The 20,455-nt window shown below is 39.5% G+C and overlaps 1 protein-coding gene across 2 annotated transcripts in view; it reads right to left on the bottom strand.

The window, feature by feature from the left end:
• Positions 1–939: 939 nt before the first annotated feature.
• Positions 940–20,455, bottom strand: part of CDHR1 (cadherin related family member 1) — a 43,607-nt gene continuing 24,091 nt past the window's right edge. Inside the window, exons 10-18 of one of the 2 annotated variants that reach the window (XM_063307725.1) lie at positions 20,237–20,337; positions 16,991–17,194; positions 14,291–14,443; positions 12,864–13,028; positions 12,305–12,372; positions 10,808–11,036; positions 9,507–9,761; positions 2,846–2,857; positions 940–1,786 (exon numbers count right to left, since the gene is read on the bottom strand). In XM_063307725.1, coding sequence (XP_063163795.1) covers positions 1,226–1,786; positions 2,846–2,857; positions 9,507–9,761; positions 10,808–11,036; positions 12,305–12,372; positions 12,864–13,028; positions 14,291–14,443; positions 16,991–17,194; positions 20,237–20,337 — 1,748 coding nt within the window. In that variant the 3' untranslated portion in view covers positions 940–1,225. The remainder of the gene's footprint in view (positions 1,787–2,845; positions 2,858–9,506; positions 9,762–10,807; positions 11,037–12,304; positions 12,373–12,863; positions 13,029–14,290; positions 14,444–16,990; positions 17,195–20,236; positions 20,338–20,455) is intronic. The other variant, XM_063307724.1, reaches the window with a different exon arrangement.

Raw genomic sequence — 20,455 nt, 5'->3', positions numbered from 1 at the left:
GCAATTTGAGGGACCACCTATCTCCGGTTATTTCTGCCCATCTGGTGAGATCGGGCACAGTGGGCATGTTTTGTGTCTCAACAATTAAGCAGGATCACCTTGTGGGACCCAGGAAGCATGCCTTCTCAGTTGTGATGCCTGCCTTCTGCCTCCAGAGATCTGGATGTTTCTCACCTTGATGATATTCAGGAAGTTATTAAAGACCTGGCTATTGTCCCAGGCTTTGGGGCAGGGTGAAAGTTGCACCTGGACAGGCTTTTGTTTTTTTTTTATATGTTGTCCTTGGGCTGCTTATGGTCTCTTTTTTGTTTTCTGTTTTCTTTCCTTTTTATGTTATAATTATAAGCCACTCAGAGTCATTGGGACTCAGGCAGTCTATAAATTGTATTCATCATCATCATCATCATCATCATCTCTGTAAACACCAGCACTTACAGCTCCTCAGATCATCAGCACATCCTATTCCATCTCATGTGGTCCTTTATGATCTCTCTTGTGGCTTTCGTTCTTGGTTTCATCACTAGCTTCTTGCTTTCAAGAACTTGGAGAACTTGGGGAAAAGTGGATCAATCACACTTTGGGGAAAAGTGGATCAATCACACTTTGGGGAAAAGTGGATCAATCACACTTCACTGTGGGATTTAATTATTTATTTATTGGCATGCACATGATTATGAATAGTGTCAAATTGTGTCCCAACTAGATTTCTGATTGGGGCACACCGACCTCACAAATGGACTCAAGACTCACCAAATTTCAGACAAAGTCATCTAGTAAGCAAGGAGTCAGCTGAAACTTTCACATCTTCTCTGGGATGTGAAAGTTTCTGGGAACACATGAAGGTTCCTAATAGGAAATTAGTTTTTATGTATCTTTCAAACTGTTTTTTTTTTTAATCACTGGAAAACCCTAAAAATGATTGGCCAGAATCAGCATAAATTTCTCTCCATGCAGCAAAAATATTTTTCTTTTTCTGAGTAATTTGGATTGCAAAAGGTCAACGAAACTGCATGACGCACTATCACAACCTTAAGACAGACAATCGCAAAGGAAAGAGTATAAGGCTTGGCATGCAATCCCGTTGGATGGATGTGAAACACTGATATGAAATAACAAGGGCTTAGAGCTTCCAGGATAATGGGAAAACAGTACAAAATGCAAAATAACAGATCACACCATGATCTTGGAATAATACTCAGATAGGTATGCCCCCCACTGCTTTGCATTAAATGTGAGGTTGACCAGTTGCTGAATTCCTCATCTCCAACCTCTGCTTGAGCTCAGACACCAGAGCAGTGTGGGGTGTGAAAACAGCTCTCTTTTTCTTTCCCTGCTTATTTAAAAACTCGGGGCTAAGGGATCCTGATACCGTGGGCAGTTTCCAGGTGGGATCTTGGGCCTTGAACACTGGCACTCGCAATGCGGTTGGCACCGAGGGTGGAGGAGGTGGCAAAGAGAGCACCTGGGAGCTGTTATTGCTGTTCTCATTTTGCAGGCTGGTGGCCTCCTCTTCGACAGTAAATTTCTCGGCAGCATGGCTGGAAGATCTCTTGAATCTCAACCACTCCATCCTGATGGTCCGAGGTTGATAATTCTGCCTTTTCTTGATGATCCGTCGCACTGGCATGATCTTGGGAGACCTTTTGTTGCGCCAGAACATGGCAGTAGAGATTGAAAGGATGATCATCACCATCACCCCGATGACGCCCACAAGCACTCCTAAGGCTTTCATTGGGTTATCTTTAGTTTGCATCAGAAAGGCAGCCATAGGCCCTTTGTGAAGAGTCTATAAAAGAGTACAAAGAGAACAGGTGACATCCTCTGGGTATAGACAGAGATTGCACTTTCATTGGTCCCAAACATGTGCCAACTAGAATGGCTCCACCATCTAAACCATTTTGATTTTTGGCACTCGGTTCTAAAGATCATGAAGGCTAAAGGGAATCCTGGTAGCATTATGGTGGCAATTAAATAATGGAGCCATTCATCCAGGATGCAACTGTAGCACTTCAATCTTTCCTATGCAATGCTGATACAATTTGTTAATTGCAAGTGAAAACACATCTAGAATAATCCTTCTGGTAGGTGACCACATGCCTGTCAATTCTACAGATTAGCCCAGTGTTCCCTCTTCTCAAAGGAACTGAAGTTTTGAGAGACAGGAACACGATATCCCACAGAAAAGTTCAATATCAGTAGATTATGGTTCTTTGGATTCTCTGATGAATTCCATCACAATCAAACTAGAGTCAAACTGAGATAATTTCAAAATATAGACATAACTTGAAAGTGCTCATCCTCTTGAGATTTATGAATTGATGAATCTCAAGAAAGCAAAACAATGTTTTTAGAGCAACAATTAATAGGATTTGCTCAGCATATTGCTGAACTTTCAATATCAATTACTTTGAGGCCGTCAAATCAAGGTTCAGTGGCTGAAATTGAGCATGTTCTGTTTTCTAGTACTCTTTTACAGACATTGACAAAAATAAAACAAACCACCTCAACACTGAGATAACCCATTTCAGTTGGACAGACTGGTTGAGTTTTTTTCCTATGGCAAACTCCCAAGTTAAATAATGTACACTGAAGTCTCTCAAGATGTCATGTTAAGGACAAATGAATGAACAGTTCATTTAGCAATTTAACACAGAGAGTGCTGTGCTGGTCCCCGAATAATTTTCCTGATTTTGCTCTCAGGATGAAGCCTGGATCTTTTCAGACTTTTCCAGAATATGGCAGTGGAGATCACCATGGTTAAAGAAATGGTAGAAAGGAAACCACACATGCAGATTGCAAATACTGTCCACGGATGTTTCTGTAGGTCTAAAATATAGGATTTTACCCTTGATTTGATCTGAAAACAAAATAAGATTGATCAACGCATAAACACCAGTAATAAAATAAGCTCATACCTTTCCTTGCTTACTAAATGCTACCTTTGGTAGTGAGGACGCACTTGATCTTTCAGAACATTGACAAGAAAAGTGATGTATATGTAATCACTACTTTAATCTGAAGCTAAAAGTGTTAAGGATGTGTAACAGCCTGAATCTAAACAATAAATAGACTGCAGGCCTGGATGTATACAGATACAGAAGAAATTTATAGAGCTATTGTTTGGTGGCTCTGCTCTTTTGTGCAAGAACACTGCTGTATCTCAACCTAAAATAAATATGGTTTTTTTCAGGTGAAGGTAACTTGAGGTCCCAGGCCATAGCCAGCTAGAGTAGAACAGAAAACATCACTCCCTTGAACTGGGAAAAAGGGGGAATACAAGCTCTGTTATTTATATTATATTTGTATTATGGCAAGGCATTGTTCTCATAGTAATTGCAAATCACAGCCACCAGCATGGCTTCAATATGTGCTAGAAACAAGATTGTCGTTAGGAGTCATTCCTTTCTGACAAGGCACAAAGCATTTATATAATGATGGGAGCTGCAGAAAGAAAATACGTAGAGGCAGCTCCATGTAAGATGGAAGCTTTGAAAGCCAGTTCAGCTCAGTTGGAACATTCTTCTCTATTGGTTGGTTTCTTCAGGAGATTTAGGATTTCTTGGAGAAACAAAAATCAGTCTGTGGTCTTAGGGTGTCTAGAGGTAAGACAGGAGGTGAGTGCTCTGGACCTTCAAAATGTCAATGGTAACTTCTAGCGCCTTGTTCAACCTGATGAAAGTCCTATTCTGGGAGAGGATTAATGGCCATGTGGCCATATGTCCCTGTTTCCAGTTTACCACTGGCCCCATTTTGGAGACGGTGTTTGGACTGAGATTAAGAAACAGCAGTGATCCTTTCATTCCCAGGCAGAGGGCTGATTTGGGAAGATAACTGAAACAGGGACCATTATTTTGCTTTGCAACCATTATGCTTAAGAGTCTCAGAGCTCCTTTTATTGTTTTACTTGTTTTCCACATAAAGATCATGATGCAGTAACTGCAGCCTTTCCTGGCAGGGAGTGGCCCAGAGTTCACTCATCCCACTATGCCATCACTTTCTTGCTTGGTTCTAGCAACCAACCCCCTAATTCCAAAATAGCTTTCAGTGGGATTAAAAACAAAACAAAACTGTTGTATAGTTTGTTGTAGCGAACTATATTTTGATGTGTGAAACCACCAACCCTAGCCACAAGGCACCCATCTTAAAGGGGGTAGCTGTGTGCTAATTGCAATCAAAACAGTTAATAAAATATATGCTTAATTACTGGACATGATTCACATGGCTGAACACCTCCACTTATGTTGTCAGATGAGTTTTTCCTTCACAGAGAAAAGCAGCATGCCAACATGATCAAAGGGACCCAGAAGATTCCAACTACAGAATTGACTCTTCATTCAGAGAAGGTGCCTTGTTCACAAGCTCTGGGTTTTGATCAGGTCACTTCAACCAGAAGCACTTTTCAAGTGACAGGTGCTGGCCTATTTTCCCTTTCCAAAAAAAATGTAGTTCATCTTTAAAGAGGGAGTACATTCACAGATGGAATAAAGTCTCATTGTTGAAATAAAGATACAAACAAGAGAAAAATAAGTACAGACCAACTATGGTGGCCCTAGAGCCATACAGTGACCTAGAGCCATAAGGCCCCCAAATAATGCTTAATGGCCTCTTGATTCTTCTATTTTGATAATGTCACCAAATTCCTATGGCATAATGAACAAATGTTTATGACATACTTTCCCACCACTGAAAGTTTGCCCATTTTAGAAAAAAGGGAGTGAAGTTTTTGATGTTATCACAAAGCAGCAGAAAAAGACAAGGGGACAGGTGCTTCAGCTGAACCCATGGATTATAAACAAATACTGTTTGAATGGAGAACATGTTTTACTGCTCCTTTATTAAATCAGAACTGCTATCTTGGAAAAGTCTGACAACATTTGCTTGCTGACATTAGACCAACCTTGTGTCAACCTACAGGTAATAAGAAGAAGCAAGCCCCAATATATAAAAAATAAGCCCAAGGAATGGAAGACCATTTTGCAAAACCCAAGGATGAGTTAGACAGATGAACTTGTTTGACCCCCTCCTGTGAAATCTCTTTAAAATGTTCTCTGTGATTCATCTTCATTGCTTTGGTTGTTGGATATGTGCAGATATATGAGAAGGATCTTCTAAGGTACCTTCACATTTGCTCTTTTGCTGCCAACAAATCTTGGAGAAAACCGATGGCTTTCTATCTACCGCAGTGAAAACAGGCCTATTTATTCCATGCAGAATGGAAACCCCTTGTTGTTGTTGTTTATTCGTTTAGTCACTTCCAACTCTTCGTGACTTCATGGACCAGCCCACGCCAGAGCTTCCTGTTGGTTGTCAACACCCCCCGCTTCCCCAGGGATGAGTCCGTCACCTCTAGAATATCATCCATCCATCTTGCCTTTGGTTGGCCCCTCTTCCTTTTGCCTTCCACTCTCCCTAGCATCAGCATCTTCTCCAGGGTGTCCTGTCTTCTCATTGTGTGGCCAAAGTATTTCAGTTTTGCCTTTAATAACATTCCCTCAAGTGAGCAGTCTGGCTTGATTTCCTGGAGGATGGACTGGTTTGATCTTCTTGCAGTCCAAGGCACTCTCAGAATTTTCCTCCAATACCACAGTTCCAAAGCATCGATCTTCCTTCTCTCAGCCTTCCTTATGGTCCAGCTCTCGCAGCCATATGTTACTACAGGGAACACCATTGCTTTAACTATGTGGGCCTTTGTTGTCGATGTGATGTCTCTGCTCTTAACTATTTTATCGAGATTTGTCATTGCTCTTCTTCCAAGGATTAAACGTCTTCTGATTTCCTGACTGCAGTCAGCATCTGCAGTAATCTTCGCACCTAGGAATACAAAGTCTTTCACTGCTTCTACATTTTCTCCCTCTATTTGCCAGTTATCAATCAAGCTGGTTGCCATCATCTTGGTTTTTTTGAGGTTTAGCTGCAAGCCAGCTTTTGCACTTTCTTCTTTCACCTTCATCATAAGACTCCTCAGTTCCCCTTCACTTTCAGCCATCAAAGTGGTATCATCTGCATATCTGAGATTGTTAATGTTTCTTCCAGCGATTTTAACTCCAGCCTTGGATTCCTCAAGCCCAGCTTGTCGCATGATGTGTTCTGCATACAAGTTGAATAGGTAGGGTGAGAGTATACAGCCCTGCCGTACTCCTTCCCCAATCTTAAACCAGTCCGTTGTTCCGTGGTCTGTTCTTACTGTTGCTACTTGGTCGTTATACAGATTCTTCAGGAGGCATACAAGATGTCTTGTTATCCCCATACCACTAAGAACTTGCCACAATTTTTTATGGTCCACACAGTCAAAGGCTTTAGAATAGTCAATAAAACAGAAATAGATGTTTTTCTGAAACTCCCTGGCTTTTTCCATTATCCAGCGGATATTGGCAATTTGGTCTCTAGTTCCTCTGCCTTTTCTAAACCCAGCTTGTACATCTGGCAATTCTCGCTCCATGAACTGCTGAAGTCTACCTTGCAGGATCTTGAGCATTACCTTACTGGCATGTGAAATGAGCGCCACTGTTCGATAGTTTGAACAGTCTTTAGTGTTTCCCTTTTTTGGTATGGGGATATAAGTTGATTTTTTCCAATCTGATGGCCATTCTTGTGTTTTCCAAATTTGCTGGCATATAGCATGCATTACCTTGACAGCATAATCTTGTAAGATTTTGAACAGTTCAGCTGGGATGCCATCATCTCCTGCTGCCTTCTTATTAGCAATGCTTCTTAAGGCCCACTCAACCTCACTCTTCAGGATGTCTGGCTCTAGCTCACTGACCACACCATCAAAGCTATCCCCGATATTGTTATCCTTCCTATACAGGTCTTCTGTATATTCTTGCTACCTCTTCTTGATCTCTTCTTCTTCTCTTAGGTCCTTGCCATCTTTGTTTTTGATCATACCCATTTTTGCCTGGAATTTACCTCCGATGTTTCTAATTTTCTGGAAGAGGTCTCTTGTCCTTCCTATTCTATTGTCTTCTTCCACTTCTGCACATTGCTTGTTTAAAAATAATTCCTTATCTCTTCTGGCTAACCTCTGGAATGTTGCATTTAATTGGGCATATCTCCCCCTATCACTGTTGCCTTTTGCTTTCCTTCTTTCTTGGGCTACTTCTAGTGTCTCAGCAGACAGCCATTTTGCCTTCTTGGTTTTCTCTTTCTTTGGGATGTATTTTGTTGCCGCCTCCTGAACAATGCTGCGAACTTCTGTTCAGAGTTCTTCCAGGACCCTATCTACTAAGTCCAGTCCCTTAAATCTATTCTTCACCTCCACTGCATATTCCTTAGGAATATTAGTGAGCTCATATCTAGCTGATCTGTGGGTCTTCCCTAATCTCTTTAGTCTGATCCTAAATTGTGCAAGAAGAAGTTCGTGATCTGAACTACAGTCAGCTCCAGGTCTTGTTTTTACTGACTGTACAGATGTCTGCCACCTTTTGCTGCAAAGGATGTAGTCAATCTGATTTCGGTGTTGTCCATCTGGGGAAGTCCATGTATAAAGCCGTCTCTTAGGTTGTTGGAAGAGAGTGTTTGTTATGCAGAGTGAGTTGTCTTGGCAAAATTCTATCAGCCTATGTCCTGCTTCATTTTGTTCTCCCAGGCCATGCTTACCTGTAATTCCAGGTGTCGGTTGACTGCCCACCTTAGCATTCCAGTCTCCTGTGATGAAAATAACATCTCTTTTAGGCGTGTTGTCCAGTAGGTGCTGCAGATCCTCATAGAACTGCTCTACTTCAGCTTCTTCAGCATCTGTGGTTGGGGCGTATATCTGGATCACTGTGATGTTAGATGGCTTGCCCTGAATTCGAATTGAGATCATTCTATCATTTTTTGGATTGTATCCAAGCACTGCTTTAGCCACTTGACTATTAATTATGAAGGCTACTCCATTTCTTCTGTGGTCCTCCTGTCCACAGTAGTAGATCTGGTGGTCATCTGATGTGAAGTGGCCCATTCCAGTCCATTTCAGTTCACTGACGCCCAAAATGTCTATCTTTAATCTTGACATCTCACCAATAACCACATCCAATTTGCCCTGGCTCATAGATCTTACATTCCAGGTTCCAATGGCGTGTTGATCCTTAGAAAATCAGATTCGCTGTTCACCACCAGCACCGTCGGCCGCTAGCCGTCCTTTCGGCTTTGAGCTAGCTGCGTCATCACGTCTGGGGCTAGTTGAACTCATCCTCTGTTCCTCCCCAGTAGCATTTTGACCATCTTCCGACCTGGGGGTCTCATCTTCTGATGGTATATGGAAACCCCTAACAAGACTTAAACACATTTTAATAAATGCCCATATATTACCTAACCATTTTGGTATCCATTTAAAAGTCTTGTCTATGTTGTACTGTAGCTATCCTATTTGTCCACACTCATTTGTTGGCTTGTTTATAAGATTAATAAGCTGCTTCTTCAACAAAAACTGTTAGAGATACAAACAATGTAATCCTGAATAAATTGAGAGAAGAGAAGGGAGAGGCAAAAATAGCAAAGAGAACCATCTTTAAAAAATCACTAACTGAATCAGGGTATAGAAATAAGTCTGAATTCAGATAGAAAGCAAGCTCCAAAATTTGCCCCTGGAGTATGTGTTTCCAGTTCTTACTCCAGAATTAGTGACGAAAGAGAAGAGGCTGGTGGGGCTCCCAGGAGAGGGAATTTCTGGTTCTGAGTGACCACCATGTTTTCAACAGTCTCCAGCCATCTTTCAAACTGAATCAGGGTTTCCACTGCATATTTAAATGGCTGGCTTAAAGGAAATCACACTTTAAGCTACTTTGGATTTAAAATGTTTAGGGTTTTAAAGGCCATCATAGAAGTACTAATAAGCAGAATTTTTAATTGGGTGTAAAAATGTGAGCCAATGCAGAAAGAATGGGGTGGAATCACAGGTTCACATTGAGAAGCTGTCATCAGCGGTATGGTAATGACATTGCTACTGTCAAAATGGGATGACTAGTCCAGGTACTAGTTTTGTGAACCAACTAAACCTGAGCAAAGGCCTTCCTAGTCAGAGCAATCACCTGTCCAGGAACAGAGCTGGATCCAGAAGCATCTCAAAACAGAACCCTCAATTCATGAGAAGCAATGCCAAAGGAGGCTGGATCACCCAGTTAGGTTTCTTAGAAGATATTTCTGTCCTGGTTGGATTAAATTTCTATTTATTAGCCTCAGAGCTTCTGCTGTCCTCCTGGAGAGAACTGATGAAGAATGGAGCTGTGTGTCACCTGCATCATGACCTAGATCTCCAGACAACATCTTTCAGAGTGTGAAATGGACTGGAACCCTGAAGAAATACTCAGTGGATCAAAGCAACACCTTTTGGACTCTGACTCCAGAGAAGGCCATTAGCTGCAGTTTTCAATAAAGTAGAATTTTCCATTGGATCATACTCCAAGATTTTATCCAACCTCAGTTTAATACAATTAATAAACACTGAAGACAAAATCCCTCTTGGCTTTTCAGCCATCTACCTTGGTCTCCCACTTTGCCTTTTCTCATCAATTTTATCCTCTTACCTCTTCTGTGATGTCAATTTTCAGAACAGCTGTGGTACTCAACGATGGAGACCCCCGATCTTTTGCTTGAATAACCACTGACCATATGCAGTCTTTGTTCTTGGTGATGTTGTGAATGATGTCCAAGGATTGTATGTAAGATTTTAATTTTATTTCTCCAGTGCTTTGATCAATATCAAACACGTTGGCCGGATCAGCTTGCATAATGGCATAGTCAACAATGTTATTGGGTTCTTCTGCATCTTGGTCTGTTGCCTGTTTTGGATTTTTTTTTTTTTTTTCAGATTGATGAAAAATAGTTTTTAAATAAATGTTAGTCTATTTTAAAGAAGTCAAGGAGAAGAATTCACTTAATAACTAGTTATCATACCTCCCTATCTGGGCCCTGGATTTCGCAGCCCATTTCCCGATTATAATTTAGTGGAGTGGAATCCAATTGCATTTTGGAAACAGACTTAACTATTAGAATGTTAAAATCACATTTTCTTTTCAAAACTTAGCTCTTCTATTACCCCCCCCTTTTTTTTTTATTTTTCCCATTTGCAAAATTGGACGATGCAATGGTGAATAATTGCAATGGTGACATGGAACCATTCCCTCATTATAAATTTGAGGGGATGGGGGGACCTGGAAGTAATCCACAGCTTTTAAACATAAATATCCTTTTTATTTACATTTCATAAGCCAATCTCACCAAATAAAGGCCCAACTATCCTCAACTATCTCAGTTTCTTCATGGCTCAGTTGCAGAACATTCTCAACATTATACTGTGTCCCCCAACTCCTTTCTACAGATGTTTTTTTTTTTTCTTTCCATCTGCAAGCTCTGTGTTTTCTGCCTTCATAAATATAGCCCATCTATTCATGTCTACAGGAAAGTACAAAATATTCTCTGAAGTATCTTAATGAATGAAATTACACTTGATCTGTGCTCTTGCTGATTCATTAAGAAGAATGACTTTCCTTCTTATCCACCTAATTCTATAGCTTACAAGTTAATATTGCCCCTTGGAAATATGGGTATTATTTAGCTGGGCTGTTGAATGCTTGGAATTCATTTTCAAAATGGTGCCTTTGAAAGTCACTTCATCCTTTCTCAGGATCATGTAGAATCTGTGATTCTGGGAAGAGATGTACTGTGGCTGCTTTCAAGTGCTGGAGACAAGTGTCATGCTGTCATGTTCTCCAAACCACCTTCCTGGAAATGAATCTAAAGCATTGCACAGCCCTATTATTTGGCTTTTAAGGGTCTTCTTATCATGAACCATCACCTCACAGAGAGCACGAATATTATGACCCACCTCAACTTTAACTGGGGATCCAATAATCATGGTTTTTTCCTGAATATTCTCACTGAACTCTGGAGAGTGATCATTGACATCAAGTACAGTAATGAAGATTTCAGCCAAGCTATGCTTCCCTTCTATATCTTCTGCCTTCACATAAAAATGGTACTTAGAGTTGTTTTCTGCATCTAACATGGCCCATGGCTGAGTGTAGATAATTCCAGCAGATGGATGAATCAGAAAACTGGGGGAAAGGGGGCAAGTACACAGAAAAAGAATCACTACTGTCAAAATGATTTCTCCTTGTTACTTCTGCTTGCCTAGGTTGGAGGTTATTCATTAACTGATTTAGTTACATATCCATTAATCATTTTTCTGTACAGTATATTCAAAGCAACATACAGTTAAAATTTTACATAATCCACTATTCCAGAGAGCATTCAGAACTACAGTAATGAAGTAGCCATTCAGATGTGGGACTGATTCAGTTTTTTAAGAATTTCAAAAACAATTTTTATTAAAAAAAATTAAAAATGCAAACACATAGGACAATGAGTTGAAGGGCTGGGTTGAGTGCCTTGGGGAGAAGAACTTCATAGAATCATAGAATAGTGGAGTTAGAAGGGAACCACATAGATAAACGAATCCAACTCTCTGCAATGTATAGGAAAATCAATTAAACCATCCTTGATAGCTGAGCTGGGTCAGCTTTGGTTACCAATTAGATAGAAACGATCAGAAAATCCCAAAGTTGTAGGTATGACCCTGGATTGAATACTGTATCTATCTATCTATCTATCTATCTATCTATCTATCTATCTATCTATCCATCCATCCATCCATCCATCCATCCATCCATCCATCCGTCCATCCTCTATCATCTATCATCTATCTATCTCTTGAAGAAGAAGTTGATGGCAAGCAACTGTAAGTGCCAATGTAACCAACACATCTTGAGTTGCATTTTAAGGAGATTTTTCTTTCAATACTCCAAATAGAGACCTTCAGAATGCTAGCAAGAGAATAGTGAGGCATGTAGCACGTGGCATGCAGTTCATCAGATCCAATTTATAACACAAAAGGGTGAAGACTTTTTCCTTCTGATTGCTATCCTATGGTATATAAATTGTAGGTTTTGCATTTAATGTCAGAAAGACTGCAATCTCATCCATACCTGTTCCATTCTGGAGACTGCAGGTAAGAAAAACTATCAGTCACTCTTTCATTTAAAATAATAGACTTCTAACAGACTTTCACATAGACATTTGATTTGTGCAGGAAAGGGGAACCAGGAAGATTTGGTCCCTTCCTTATTCCTTGCCCAAATCAGAATAAGGCTGGTAAGAAATAGGAATGCAAATGATCGTGCTTGAATATGATGAGCATTTTCTTTACTCTTATTACTCCTGATGTATAACATTATTGCATTTTCCTTTAAAATATCCTATTTATATTACAATTGTATATATTTATATATCCATACGCTTATAAACAGACACACTGCAAACTTACAGGTCTGCTCCTGTTCCATATATTGAGTATTTCAATTCACCCCAAAGGCCTGAATCAGGATCGATTGCCTTAGGAAGAAAATGGAATGATTGAGATGGGAGTGATGCCAACATTCATATTATGCAGAAGTTCTGCAAATTGTTGCATATTTTGCCAGCAAAACAGATCATACTGAAGATTCAACATCAGTTTACATTCTAATGTACAGTAAGCGATTGAAATGGCTGATTTTTCAGGGGAGAAACAACTGCTGGGTAGTAACTTTTCCTTCTACTGCTTCTTCACCCCAAATTGTTCCTATAATTTGTCTTTTGGGAGAAAAAGTTTGCTTTCATGTATCTGCTTCTTTTTGCAAATTTTTGGAAGGCCTTCTAAAATGCAGGAGGTACTGGATCTGATTAGTGTCTATGCCCATGAATTTAAGTGTATAAATAAATATAAAAAAGGATTAAGCTTTCAGAGAGAATGGTGCAAAATAACTACATCACCAAGTAGATCGACTATTAGGAAAGCAATAAGTGAAACAGGGACTGGCTTAAAAAGAATGAAAGGTACTTACGGTTACAGCAACCACATTGGAGCCCCCGGGAGAATTCTCTGGGATCTTGACAATGTAGTAGTCTGATGAAAATGTGGGTATATTATCATTGGTATCCAAGAGATGAATCACAATATCAGCCGTTGAGCTAAATTTCTCAGGTGTATTCACTTCTATTGCAAGAAGCTAAGGAAGTAAACAGGGAATTAGGAAATCGTTATTTAAAAAGCGTAAAAAGCTGCCATTTAAACTAATTAACATGTGTGTTCAAATGGTCATTGTCTATAGGAAAAAGCCATTTTTATTTGTCATGCATTCTATGTATCTTTGGATCATTTCCCTCAACAAGTAAATGAACCAGTATCATGTTTTTGACTCATTTGTTTAATTGGGTTCCCTTTATCTAGTTTTAGGACTTGTGTGGAGAACAGACCACAGTTTAGGTCACATTTATGCAGAAATATTGAACGTTCAAAGGGGTGTGCAAACTTTCAAGCTCCGCTGCATACTGTATATGGTAAAAGAAACCGATAAACGTTCCAAGGAGTTGTAAAAGGAAATTGTAAGTGCACATGTATAATAGGACGTAAAGGTTCATAAAAGGTCACCAGACTCTGTGTCTCATGCACATTTCTATCTGGGAAGTGTGCCCACTCAGCTGACCACAAATAACCTCTTCTTGGAAATTAATCCACTCACTTTCTTGAGTGAAGTCTGGATCAAGATTTCATTCTAATACAGGTAGTCTTTGCATAACAACCATTCGTTTAGTGACAGTTCAGACCTACAACAGTGCTGGAAAAACGGACTTATGACCAGTCCTCACACTTATGACTGTCGCAGTGTCCCCGTGGTCACGTGATCACAATTTGGGTGCTTGGCAATTGGTTTGCATTTATGACCGTCGCAGTGTCCCGTGGTCATATGATTGCTTTTCGACCTTCCCGGATGGCTTCTGGCAAGCAAACTCAATGGGGAACCACATGATTTGCTTAATGACCATGTGGTCGCTTAATGACCTCAGTGATTCGCTTAACAACCATTGCAAAAAAGTTGTAAAATCAGATTGGATTCGCTTAATTACCACTTTGCTTAGCAACCAAAATTCTGGTCTCAGTTGTGGCTGTTAAATGAGGAGTACCTGTAGTCTGTCCGCTAAGAATAATACCATGCATTATCTTGGTATTCTCTGATGAAAACTATAGGTTAAGGGTGTTAGGAATATGAGGCACCACCATTTCAAAAATAGATATCCATCTATTGTATGTAAAATTTCACATGCAGATCTGGTCAGGGGGCATTTCACCTCTAGAACCTATGAAGTGGTTAATCTTTATTTTTCTTCTTCCTCAAAATGTTTGAAATTCCGAGCTCAAGGCAGCGAAGACAGTCCATTCCCACTTTTTGATTCAAGCTTTAATTACAGAAAGCCAAGGTCATTGCAATACCTTGAAGGCTAACTCCTGGAACTTCTCATAATCTATTGCAGCAGAATGTTCCACTATTATTGTGACTTGGGCTTCGTTTAGGACTGTCTGAGGGACGACACGGAAAATTCCACCAGGCCCAACGAGGTGGAGGTTAAATTTGGCATTTGCTCCCTGTGAAGAAAAGGTATGGAAACAAGTTAAGATCGGTTTGTGGTGGTGTGAAATTGTCCCATTTCCAGTACAGTGTGTGTCCATCAACAAAGCCTTCTTTTCACACTTCGTTCCCACATGCAAAGCCCACCACACCCACATTTCTTTCTATCATTTGACTATAACCAGCACTCATCATGGACCTGCTACTGAACATTTATAAGGACTTTACACATAACGGGAGATTTTGCATAATCTTTCTTCCCAGAAGAAGACAACTCCAAGTTCTTCAGAAATTTTGGACTAGAACTTCCGCAATACCTTGTTCTTGGCCCTGTTAGCTTAGAACGTGGGAACTAAAATCCATGAAATTTGGAGGACATCACAATAGTTGCCAGATGGACAGAGTTTCTCTTTTTTCCACCAGGGATCTGAGGCTGGGAGTTATGATCACATTCTTGTTATTGGATAACAGAGTACTGATTTCTAAAGTAATCTCTCTCATGTTGTACAACACAGCCAGCTTTTATAAAAAATAGATCTAGTGGTTGTTGATTTACCCATCCTCAGTGCTGGAATTCCTCATTTTGATAGGTGAAATGTGAGAGCAACCTGGAGCATAAGCTTCAGTGCTTAATATCAGTATGAAATGTGCAACCTAGTTGGTTGCAGGAAAGGTTAAAAAATTAAGCTAAATCACAGGTTGCAGGAATTAGGGATAGTTTGTTTTTGCTTGCACAATCAGTCTCTATGCAATTCAAAACACAACGGGCTAATAGTTTAGCTAATACGATAAATAAAAACTGGAAAACCACTGTCAGTGTCAAAAAGCAATATTAAATTATTTTATGGACTGTGCAGTGTTCTGGATTTGATATCCAAAAAGTGCTTTGGAGCATGAATGAAACAACTGTCTGCATCTCTCTAAAGCAGCCATGTCTTTTCCCAGCCACCGTGCAGGGGAGCTGTACCATCCCAGGAAATGATGCAGCTACTTTAAAGTGACACAGTCAAGTGCTAAAGAAATTTTGCACACCCAGAAGTACTTTTTCAAGACTGAACCCAAAGCACTGCACAATCCTATTGTTTTATAAGGTTTAAGGGTGCGGGTGGAGGATATAATAAGCAAATAAACAATAAACAAACAAGGGTCAAATGCACCAGGAATAATGATCTGTTGCCGGTCTCCAGGAAGCAGTTCTATTTTAATTTGGCTGCTTTTTGTAACAAGAACAGCAACAGGGATGAGATTCTGCCTCAACAGTTTGTTATTTTAACTCCTGGGATGACACTAAGTTTGGTTTATTATTCATTTATTTATCAAATTTGTGCAGCTGCCCATCTCCTGAGTGTTACTTCGGGTGGCATATAGTAAAACTATGCAGAATATAGAGAGCCAGTTGGTATAGTGGTCAAAGTACTGGACTAGAAACTGGGAGGCTGTGAGTTCTAGGCCTCCTTTAGGCATGGAAGCTGGCTGGGGTATTTTGGGCCTTTCGTCTCTCTCTAAGCCCAACCCATGTCCCCGGGTTGTTGCTGTGGGAAAAATTAGGAGCATAAGATATACCATCTTGAGCTGCCCAAAATAAAGATAGGGTATAGATCTAGTAAATAAATAATGTAGCCATGTTGGCCCAACATTTAACTATGATCTCCTTGTCCATGGGCTAGATTTTGTTTTCAATCATTGCAAATAATACATGGAGATGAACTAATCACAACTTAAGTTTTCTCTCCTGGGTTAGCTCAGGTTGAAGCTATTTCAAAGGTTTCCGTAGCACTTCTGTCACCTTTTCTTGGGGGAAGCTCTACTGTACTAGAAGGCCTTCAGTAAATTATTATGTAAATGAATCCCATTGCTCTGTTTAAATAAAGCAGTACTTGCCCCCAGAATGATTATTTTTCAAAGCCATGATCTAAGATAGCTTACCTGCGGAAGGATTTGGAAAATGAAATGGAAGAAGGAAAGCACTAGTGTATATATTTCATCAAGCAATGGAGCCATCTCTACCCAAAGAAAGACCACAGGGCTTGCTGGACACTGTCTAGTCCAGTGATTTGTTTTCAAAACCTGACCATAGGAATCTACAGAAAGCCCAAATCTCATCCACGTGACCAAATGTGCATTGCAAGATCCTGTTGTAAACTCCGCCCTCTAGCCTGTGATATTGCAATGCAAATATGCAAGGGGTGGAGCTTATACAGTGATGTTAAAATGGGTTTGCCCCTCACCCCATGAATGGCCCTGCTCAGAAAGCAAGCAATGGCCTTAAACAGTGATTTGTCTACAGCAATGTGTTTTTTCAAGTTGGAGTTTTACAACATACTATGCAATTGCTAAAATGGTTTTGCTCATTTCAGATTCTGCATCCTTGACCCTCTGTTTATTTATTTACTTATTTTCAAGCTAGTATTTTAGGATTGTGTGAACCACAGCAGTGTGTTAAGATTATGAGAGATGGGATCATGGGCATTAGGCTCTGTTAATCCAATTTTAGCATACAGCATGTTGCGTGAACCCAATCCCAATCCCAGAAGGAGGAAGATACAGGCTGGGTGCCTACTGACCTGATCTGAATCATTGACGGTAATTTTGAGGCCCCTCAAGATTTCACCTTCCAGTGGATGCTCATACATGGTGAGTTCAAATTGGTTCTGGGGCCCACTTTCTCCATAGAACGTTGGTGGGTGATTGTTAAGATCTACCACTCTTATGATGATGGTGGTGGAAGCATGGTCACTGCCACTGTCTTCTGAACCAATTTCGGAAGCCTATGGCAAAGGGGAAAGAAAAAGGATAAGGACCTTTGCCCACTCTCATCCCCTTCTGGTTTTATATTGTATTGTGGATGCTGTTCCTTCTGCAACACTTCCATGGGTTAGAAACAGTAGAATTTATTTGGGAAGAAAAGCAGGTAGCTGGTAGAAGCCACAATGATGTTAAATGCACCATTTTTGCCATGATGTCATAACACATATAAGGTTACCTGCTGTCCCTTGCAGATGCCCATGGAACCAGGTAAATTTGGAAGAGAGCAGATTAATTACTAAACAAATAAATGAAGGTATTTTTTTTAAAAAAAATAGGGCTTTAATGTTCAAACAAGTGAAGAAGAGACGGAATAGTTATTTGCCAAAAACCTTTAGTGTAATGAAATCCATTCTTGTGTTATGATGTACTTTCTTCTTCTTTAAAAAAAAAATGTTCTTGGGATGTAGATTTCCTTGGTAAGTTTATATAAAATAGTCAGGAGAGGAGAGGAGAGGATCCACATACCAACCATATATTTATATTTCTGCATATATCAACAGATCCCTTTATATCATAAGTAAGTTAACACTTAAGAAATGCACGCATTTCTAGTAACACTAAAAATCAGGATCAAATTCCATATAAAACAAATAAAGCCCAGTCCATGGCTGTGTCAGGAAATAAGTTAACCTGAAACATTTATTTGAATGCAAGCACAGGAGTCTGAAGAAAAATTCTTGTAGATTGAAAAAGAGACTCACCAAACTAAAAAAAAAAACTTGAGCAAAAAAACCTTAATGTTCCTCACCAGGAGTATAAAGAAGCAAATTCTGGCCTTACAATGTTTTAAAACTTGCTTAAAATGACCCATTTTCCTTTGGAAGATATTTTCTGTATGAGGAAATGTTTTTTCTGGAGGAGGTCTTAATATATTTAAAAGCCAACAATAAAACCTGAATGGTTTATTCTACCCTCCATGCCTGGATCCCATGCCAGCTTGTTTCTGGACCACCCTGTTGCAATTGCCTTTCGGTGAAGTATTTAGTTTACTGATGCTGTGAGTTTTGACACTCAAAGTCCCTCCATCTGTGTATCAGTCAAGGAGACATTCATTTAGCTGGCATATGAATGCAAGTTTTTTTTTTGTTTCACATTTTCAAACTCATACACAAAACAGAAGTTGGTTATTGTTTAAAGCAGAGTTTCTCAACCAGGTTCTGTGGCACCCGAGGGTTCCGCAAGAGGTCCCTAGGAGTTCCCTGGGAGATCATGGTTTATTTAAACAATTAATAATAAATTGAAATAATTATTTCAAATTAAGGCAACTTCACATTAAAGAGTTAAGTTTCATTCTTAATTTTTAGTTTAGGAACACTGTTAATGCATATATACAGGCCTTCACATGAAACAAATATAATAATTTTGTAACTTCTGGCCTATATTTGAGCCTGAAAAATATTTCAAGGGTTCCTCCAGGATCAAAAGGCTAAGAAAGGCTGGTTAAATGTGTAGTCTAAAGCATGTTTCAGCTGAACATCACAGTGCAGTTTGCTGGTCCAAAAAATGTAGGAAAAATCTGCATAAATCTCCAAATATAAAAATAATAGTCAGAGAGACCTTGTCATACCAGAATTCAGAATTTTTAAGTTACTTTCTTTAATGGATCTTCCATGGGAATAGTACTAAGAATGCAGTCCTTCAATACTCCAGATCATTTAGAAATTGGGATTTAACTAGTATTAATAGATTTGGTGATAATCTGCTTTAGTAGATATGGATTTAGCAATCAAAGAACTCCCTGTCTAGAAATTATTTTTTGCAGCAGAAAACTGAAGTAATTATCTGAAACTCAATAGAGGCAGCAATTTTATGCCTTCCTTTAAGCAATTGCCTTCATTTATATGGGCTACTGAAACATTTTATGAAGTTTTTAATGGAAAAGTGGTCAATAATTTCAGAAATACTGTAGAGTTGAATTCCTATAAAGTAAGCATGAGAGTAAGAGAGAAAAATCCTTCCAATCCCAATTCTATTAACTTACTCATTATATTATGAATGGACGGTTTTTGAATTGCCACTGAATTCATCTACAATATGGCAAGGTGAAGAGAGGGGAGGAAAAGAAAAGAAAATCTATTTCTTGTAAGGATATGGAAAATGAAAAGCTTGTCAATATTACATTATGGAAGAAAACTGTCATTCAGAATAGAAATGCTACAATTTTCGGAAAAGACGTTTTACTGACAGCTGAGCTATGTTAGTCTCTCTGCTTGTCTGTGCTACTTCAGAAGGCCAGCAGATTGGTCTCTCTGGTCCCAGCCTGATATTTTCACCATATATGCCACCTTGGCTCTGTAAAGTAGTGAAATCTTGGGTCTCACTACTGTTTTTGGTTAACCCTCCTTCTTACCATCCTACACATCCCTAATTATTCACTGCTAAGTGAAAAGGTTGTCACTGCACAAAAGGAGCTTTTCTACATTTCTATGAGTAGGAATGGGACAACTCTTGGTTCTTGGAAATCTCTGTTATGTTCTTTCCTCTTTTTCTGACTCAGATATCACACTTGGTTGCTTTTTTAGTTGCACATTGTTAAAGCTGGAAAATAGAGATCTAGTGTTCTCATTACCCCAACTTGTGTCCTGACTACACATTTCCTTGGAATTGGGGGTCTTGAAAGATAAGGATTTCTTGCTTGCCTGGAGTGATCTCATCACATTTAACATCCTCTGTGATTTTGGCTTGTGCTGCTTCCTAAAATCTAGCTATAACACTTTCCTGTCCTACTGTAGGTTCATATGAACAAATTTGGCTATTTATTCCACAATTTCTGGGGTCCTGATTAAGTAAGGTCAGTTTTTTTTCTCTTGCTTGTACCAAAAATCTCTTTGGTAGATGCAGTATGAACTGAGAAACCCATTTGTAAAAGATGCTCTCAGTGCCTCAGTTCTTGGGGAGAAAAGTGTGTGCTATCTTTACAGAAGTTGAGATTCTGCACAGTAGAAATCCACCACAACCATGGTAACACTAGAAATTTATGGTGGGAGGATAAGAAAAAGTACCTGGATTTTCAGTTCATATACTTCTTTCTTCAGCTGAGTTGGGCTTTTAATAACAGAAATAGCTCCAGTTGCATTATTTATTTCAAATGAACCTTCACTTCCTGTCATAAAACAGAGATATGCAAAGTTATGCCTGTGGGAATTTTAGTTTCCTAGAATTAAGAAAAGAATTGAACCATCCAATCCAGTTATTACAATCCAACTAGTTGAACACAGCAG

The sequence above is a fragment of the Candoia aspera genome, chromosome 6, assembly GCF_035149785.1.
Source record: "Candoia aspera isolate rCanAsp1 chromosome 6, rCanAsp1.hap2, whole genome shotgun sequence".
Lineage (NCBI taxonomy): Eukaryota > Metazoa > Chordata > Lepidosauria > Squamata > Boidae > Candoia > Candoia aspera.
Note: the sequence above shows the minus strand (reverse complement) of the source record. Positions and strands in the feature narration are given on the sequence as shown.